The sequence below is a fragment of the Arachis ipaensis genome, chromosome B06 (genome assembly GCF_000816755.2).
Source record: "Arachis ipaensis cultivar K30076 chromosome B06, Araip1.1, whole genome shotgun sequence".
NCBI lineage: Eukaryota > Viridiplantae > Streptophyta > Magnoliopsida > Fabales > Fabaceae > Arachis > Arachis ipaensis.
The window spans coordinates 108514963-108522882 of record NC_029790.2 but is presented as its reverse complement, the minus strand read 5'-3'; the positions used below and the strand labels follow the sequence as shown (position 1 = coordinate 108522882).

Here is a 7920-nt window from a genome sequence, read left to right as displayed (position 1 = left end):
CAGTGAGTTAAACTAGGAGAAAAAAAGTCATAAGATGTCACAAATTTTTTTTGTACATCTTTCTGTTTTGTTTCATGATCATGTGGGAATTTCCTTACAAGTTGGGTTAGTACTTGGCTGTTGAAAGCTAGGTTGAGTCATAATCAAATTTAGATTGGGTTAGAATATGAATTTGTGCCAGATAGGATTTGGTAGATCCTAGGAAAAGCATTGATATATGTAATGTGTTGAAAAAGTTAGTGAAATTTCATCATAATTGTGAATGAGACTGGATATAGGCTATATGTACTAAGTAGCTGAATCAAGACACAGCTGGGTGTTACTTCTTCTTCTCTACTTCGCTTCCGTTTTTGTTACGCAGGAGACAAAATGAAAATGTCTCTCAACTCGATATGAGACTAAAGTAAAAATATCTCCTAAGTTTCTTTGAAAAAGTAAAAAGTAATATTCAGCAGAAAATGGGGTTAAAATTCAACCCTTTCTTCTCTCAGCCACTGATAACCATCACATCATTTAGTTGGAAATGCCACGGTTAAGAAATTTCTGTGTCAAAATTAAAAAATTTCTTGTGTTATGGTTGAAAAATTTCAGTGTTATTTTCTGATAAATTCTTCTTCTTCCTCTTCCTCTTCTTCTTCTTCTTCTTACATATTTTTTTAATTCTTGTTTCACCCTCTTAACATAAATTTATATCACAATTAAAAAATTTTGGTGTCAAAATTGAAAAATTTTTTGTCACAGTAAAAAATTTTGTATTATTTTCTAATAAATTCTGTTTAATTCAAAATTTCTCATATAAAAAAAAGAAAAAAAAATAAATAAAGTAAAAGAAATACATAATATAATGCTATAAAATCATCAAAAAGAAGAAGAAAAAATGCAATAACAATAACAATAAAAGAAGGATAATGATAAAAAACACGTAAAAACAAAGAAATAACACAAAAAAAAAAGTATTCGAATTAAAGAGCACAAAATACACGTTAATAGAGAGATATGTTCTTACCGATAAGATTGCTTTTTATTGAATTTGAACAAATTAAATTGGAATTGATTGCAAAAAAACTTAAATATATAAAAAGACTATTCTTGGTTTATTACTTGCCTCCATTCACACGATAACAATAACAACAATAATAAAAAATCTTAATAAAAATATAAAAAATAATACGTATAAATATATATAAAAATATTTAATAACTATTTTTATAATTAATTTTTTATGTCAAATATATAATATATTCCAAAATTGATATTGAGCTGCATATAAATATTTGTATCAATGTCGATATTGTGGAGAAAGAGACCACGTGGCATGTTAAAGTGAACAAAATCCAAGTTTTTAAATTCTAAATTGAAGTCTCAAAGTCACACTTGCTTATATGGCCACCAACATTACACGACACCCTCATTCATTCACTAGGTGGATCTGTGATAGCTTGTTTCATCTGTTAACCAGCTGCTGCAACATAAAGATAAAGATGATTGGTCTATTACAATTTCTAAGCAGTAAGAATTTAGATGAGTAAATAGTATTAATTTTTAAATTTTTATAACAGTAGGAATTTTTATATGCACACTAGTTAGAACCTAGTTGGACATTTTGGTAAATTTAATTTATTTTGGTTCACCGTCTTATACTCTTATCACACACAAAACAGGGGTCGCTTTTACAGCCAGTTTCCAAACCAAACAATACTATGGGGTGCTACCACCGAGTGCAACAAATGCTGGTCTGGCTTTTAAATATTTCTTTTTATTTTTAATTTTAATTTTAAATTTCTTTCCTTTTATCTTTTTATTTAATTTTGGCCCAAATTTTAGGTTACTGTTTTCCAGCCAAAAGCACAATACCATGTCATATAGCCCCTAGTTTTCTCAAAGCATTGATTTTCTCCCTAATGTGACATTCATATTATATATATATTTTACATTGTTATGTTATTATAGCATCTAGAGAAGGAAAAAGAAATATCTTCTTAATCATAATCCACAGAAAAGAAATTCTCATCCTGTAATAATATGCACTTTTTCACCATTGCATTAAATATCTTCACATCTTCTTTCTTATTCTTATTCAAGTCAACTTGACTATATCATTTCACTTCTTCCTTATACGGTCTTTATTCAAATTTTCATGTTTATTATTCTACACTCAAAAGTTGAAGCATATTTAATACACCTAGCTAGGACTCCAAAGGGATGGATCCAGTGGGCTATATCTATATTAATCTTATATATTTATTACCTTGAACCTTAATCTGTGTATGTGTGTGTATAAAATTGTTTATGTGAAAGCACTAATTGATTCATCAGAAGGAAGATTTTTTGTGTGAGTATTATGGAGTTGGAACAAGGTGGTAGAGAAAGAATTGTGCATAATCATGTTAGTAAAGTTGGTTATGTGAATGGTGTGATAAACAAGAGGAAGAAGCCTTATAGAAGGGTTAAGAGGTCAGTGATTAGGGTTCCAAGGGCTCTTCAGGAACTCTTTGTTTCATGCAAAGACACATTCAAAAGCCCAGCCACTATTCCTTCACCACATCATGTTCAGACACTTTGCCGCATCCTAGGTATGTCACATTAGATTTGGTTCTTTTAGTCGTTTATACTTTATTTAGTGTGTGAGATCTTATCCTAATTATTTTAGTGGAATAATTATGTCAATTTTACTTACACTTTTTTGTATATTAGGAGTTTGTTATCACACATCGATATTTTGTTTCATTTGATGAGTCTTGATCTGTGTAGACAGTCATCTTAAAAATACTATTTTTGACAAAACTTTTATTAACATATTTTCATAGTTAAAATAGTGTCAAAATTTATTTTTTTGATAAATTTTAATTTTTTTTTACACATTATAACCCTCAAAAATAATCTATATTGTTGTAGTGTATGTAGCATATATATAAGCATAGTTTCATGAGGTTAGATATTTTGGATATGCTTGGACGATTTTGAAAATGGTTTCCCTTTGCATGTTGTGGCCATGCATTTTGACCTCTACTTTCCCGAATTAGATAAAATTTCAAAAAAGAATGCAAAGCCCCAAAAGGCCAAAACAAATGTTTGATCATTTTTTTTTTTGCAGCACAAAAATAAACAAAATGACGTTGTTGTTATTATTATTATTAAGGGATGGATGAATGAATGATGACCTTTACATTAATTTATTTAATTTTTTGAAGACTTAATCACACTCCCTATAGAAATACAACATATCGCCAGCCATAGAAACCAATTTAAAATTTGATTTTTTCCGTAATTATTCTTTTGAATTTTGATGGTATATGACATCAGTTTTAATTCCCCGCTTTATTTTACTTTTTATATGCATGGTAGTATTATTTTTTATTACCTAGTTAATCACTGCCCACAGGAAACTCTTTTCTATTTAATTAGTTTACTTCCCTTCTATGTTTATAATTGATTTATTTTTTATTACTTAATTAATCACTGTCCACAGAAAATCTCTTTTCAGTTCAATTAATTATTTACTTTCTATTATGTATATTGACCTAATTAGTCACTGCCCACAGAAGCCTCTTTTCTACTTAATGAATTAGCTATTTACTTTCCATTTTGTTTGTTTGGACAACATCCCATATAATTAATTATTTTCAATTTTTTTAATTTCTATTAAAAAGAATTTTGAAAATAGATAATATAATGTAAAATATAAATAACAAATGAAATTATAAAGGAAAAAACCCTTTGAAATTTCCTCCTCAAATAAATCGTAGTACACAATTTTACCGTTTTGAACGTTTAGTTGTTTTTTCGTTGGCAAAAAAAAAAGCGAAAACAAAAATTACAATGTTTACTCTCTTCTCTTTTTGCCCATTTTCGCTTGGTGGTTATTTTATAAAACGCGGGAGAAAAAAATTGCTCCATTTTTACCGGCAGCAATAGTGAAAATGCAAAACAATATATGAGGAATGCATCCGTCTAAAATGCAAGTTCATATATCCAGGAAGGTGGACCTGTCGACTTTACGTGAAGTTGATAATTGAGAGACTGATTTGATTAAATTTTTATTTAACAGCTCTCGTCTATCAATTTTACGGGAAGTCGACTGCACCTAAATTTTCACTATCTAGTAAATAAGCATGTGTATACAAAATAAAGGAGGCCACTCAAATAAAGATGTCTAAAACGTCTTTTTTTAAAGATGTTTTTCAGTAATTAAAATTTAACATATATAATCGATTAAATTATTTTATTTTTGTCGAAATTAGGCTAGACAAATTGATTTAACCGAAAAAATGATGAATCAAATCTTAAACTGGTCTAAATTAATATTTTTTTTATAAAAAATGACTACAATACCCTTATTATAGAGAATGATTAAAATACTTTTATTTTATATATATATAATTTTAAAAATTTTAAATCCTAATCTTACGATAGAAAAATAAAGGACTAAAATTTAGAATTTTCAAAATTAATATATATAATAGAAGTATTTTAGTCATTATCTATAATAGGGTATTGTAGTCATTTTTTATAAAAAATAATATTAATTTAGACCAGTTCAAGATTTGATTCACTATTTTTCAGTCAAATCAATTTGTCTAGCCTAATTTTAACAAAAATAATGCGATTTAATCGATTATATGTGTTAAATTTTAATTATTAAAAAACATCTTTATAAAAAAACGTTTTCAGCGTCTTTATCTGAGTGATTCCTTAAAATAAAATATATGTATTATTATTCTAGCATGTTTAATATATGGGTAATGGGGGTAATGGTTGAAGAGTAAAATTTGGATGAAGACTAAACTCTTAAAGATTATTTTTTAGTAAAGAAAAAGTTCTAAAAAAAAAAATTGCACATGGTTCTTATAAATTTAGTAAAAATTTTCAATTTTTGACATACGTATGGACTGGCAATTTATTTCTCTAATTTTTATGTATGTCATGCAAATAATAATAATAACAATAATAATCAGATGATATAAAGCCAGAAGATGTTGGGCTGAGTAGAGATCTGCAATTCTTTAAGCCTGGAAAGAATATCATCAAAGAGAATCAAAGGGTCACTTACACAACCATGTACAAGTGTGACAATTTCTCTGTAAGTGTTGCTAATTATATATATAATTCTAGTGTCCTAAACGGCTAATAACTTGATTGATTAATTAATTATATTGGAAATTTTGCATGCAGCTTTGCATCTTTTTTCTCCCTGAATCAGGAGTCATCCCCCTCCATAACCACCCTGGGATGACAGTTTTCAGCAAACTTCTCTTGGGAAAAATGCACATCAAGTCTTATGACTGGGTTGATGAGCTTGAGGCCGAGGTCGAGGTCGAGGCTGAGCCTTCCAACAATTTGATGCAACAAAATTCTAAAGGTAAGCCTCTCTCTAATACACATGAAACAAGTATAAATATACACAAATATATGGTGATTAATTTGGTAATTGAATTTTGCCAACAAGCTATATCTCAAATGGCATAGTCTCCCATATTCACCTAAGAGGTTGCGGGTTTGAATCTCCCTATCTTCGATAAAAAAAAATTTGGTAATTGAATTTTAATATTGGGTATATATTTAACTTGGTTTCCAACAAATTCAAAATCAAACATTTTGGTCCTTAATATTCTTTATTACTTTGGAAGTCTCTGAAATTTATTTTTGTAAGACAATTTGGTCCTTTTATCACTTATAATAAAAAGTTTATTATATATTAGACAAATAAATTCTTAACAAATTTTATTATAAGAGAATTTGATCCCCAATAAATATCATTATAAGACAAATTAGTTATCTCTATAGAGAGACCAATCTGTCTTGAAAATTTCTAAAGTAATAAAAATTTATAGAGGATCAAAGTGTCCAATTTAAAATTTTTTAAGAACCAAACTGGTGTTTACTCTTTAATATTTATAGGAAATCTTTTATATACATATATCTTTAATCACAGATTTGAATAAAAAGCATGTGGCACCATATTTATATACACACTATTATTTGAAATAAAAGCAAATCAAAGAAAACAGATATTGTAATGAAATCAAATGAAAAAAAGTCACCAAAAATGTATGAAAAAAAAAAAGTCACCAAAAAAATCAAATGAATTAATAGTGTGGTCAATTAAAGCCCTTATTAACGATTGTGATATTTATGCAGTGAGATTGGCAAAGATGAAAGCAAATAGAGTGTTGACGGCACCATGTGACACTTCAGTGTTGTATCCAACAAGAGGGGGAAACATGCATGAATTCACAGCAATAACACCTTGTGCTGTTCTTGATGTAATTGGTCCTCCTTATTCCAAACAACATGGCAGAGATTGTTCTTACTACAAAGATCACCCTTATGCTGCTTTTTCTTCCAGTAAGCAACACTTCGCTTCTTTTTTCTTTTTTCTTTTTTTGGGTCTCGGTATCCTAAATTGCTATATGTGGAATATTGGGTTCCATATATTTAATACTAATAAAAGAAACTTGGGATTCAAATGTCTCTCTTGCTTTATAGTTCTTTTTGGTCAAGTTCAAGCTTTCCAATGCAAAATATAATGTTTCTTTCGTCATCATACTATTGAATATAAATTTAATAATGTTACATATATAGCATGGGAATTTATTTTTATTGTATATGGATAGTAAAATATCAAACTAAGATCGGTTGGAGTAATAAATTTCAAACAAAAATTGAATTTGATGGCAGGATATCCATTGTTTTGAAAAAAAAAAAAAAGGGCTAGCTAACACACTATTGAAAAATTTTGTAAAATGTTGAAAATAAGGTTTTCTATGATAATGCAGATTATGCACATTTTATATTTTATGAACACATTAATTTGCATTTCTACATGGAACAAATATAACGCAAACTTTTTGTCTTATACAGTTAAACCTGCCTTATTATATATAAGTACACTTGGACTGTGATTCTTGGGAAAAAGCTTAAAGACGGTAATTTTAATTTATATTGGCGAAGACTTTAGCTACCAGTCTAACATCTTTAGCCTAACAATCTAGCATTATAGTTTTTAAAAAATGTTTTGATATATTATTAATTAAATACTTATAAAAAATAATAAATTGTGCAAGTCCGGATTTCTCCTTATACAATCTAGGACTTTCTACCTTAAATTGGTCATAACTGTTCCACTATTTGCAAATGTTGGCAAGTGGCAACCCCATGTGTTGTGCACTTTATGGTGGTCCGTAGAATAAAATATTATTTAAACATAATTATTATCGAATGTTAAAAGACATATTAATATATTATGTATTTATGGCTACTTGCTGGATAAAATGTGAATTCTATTAGTTACATAGTGTCCTATATTAAGAAATATTTTTCCATTTATATATTGCAGGTGAAGAGATGGATAAGGGGAAAGAAGCGAATGTATATTGGTGGTTGGAAGAAATTGAAGTGCCAGAGAACTCTCAAATGGATGGGATTGAGTACCTTGGTCCTCCCATTGGTGAACCATCCTTTTAGATTTTTCCCTTTTTTTAAAAAAAAAAACAAAAAATGGTAATTTCATATATAATATAGCACTCTTGCTAATTTCTTAGTATCTTGATGTGCATACTGCTACACGTATATAGAAGATCCCTCTCCCCTTTACCATTTTGTGTCAATAGTTCAAGAATTGAAGCATGTATTTTGCTTTGTTTTTCGGTTTAAGTGTGGCAACATGCACTTTCTTCCTGGGCATCTAATCTGACCCCACTCTAGATAGGATTGTCAATCTGATCCCAACAGATAAAGTAGGGTGCCAGTAGAATTTTTGNACAAAAAAAATTTAACCATAAAAAAAATTATTAATTGACTCCAAATTCTACTTTGTCCTATTCATTGCCATCTTTGCTTCCGTTCTTTTCTTAAGATTTAGCCTTAAATGAAATGACAGCTGTTATATTGTTGGTTCTTCTACTTTTTGCGAGTTGGTAT

General features: G+C 28.6%; 1 protein-coding gene across 2 annotated transcripts; it reads left to right on the top strand.

The window, feature by feature from the left end:
* LOC107648353 (plant cysteine oxidase 2) lies at positions 1942 to 7685 on the top strand. Of its 2 annotated transcripts, XM_021104762.1 has the most exons (6): positions 1942 to 2573; positions 4956 to 5080; positions 5173 to 5359; positions 6139 to 6345; positions 6862 to 6926; positions 7337 to 7439. In XM_021104762.1, the coding sequence occupies exons 1-5, from the start codon at positions 2342 to 2344 to the stop codon at positions 6900 to 6902; spliced, it is 792 nt and encodes a 263-aa protein (XP_020960421.1). In that variant the 5' UTR covers positions 1942 to 2341; the 3' UTR covers positions 6903 to 6926; positions 7337 to 7439. The 2 variants fall into 2 exon arrangements, with proteins under 2 accessions (XP_020960421.1, XP_016207738.1); XM_016352252.2 differs by lacking the exon at positions 6862 to 6926 and having other exon boundaries at positions 1945 to 2573; positions 7337 to 7685.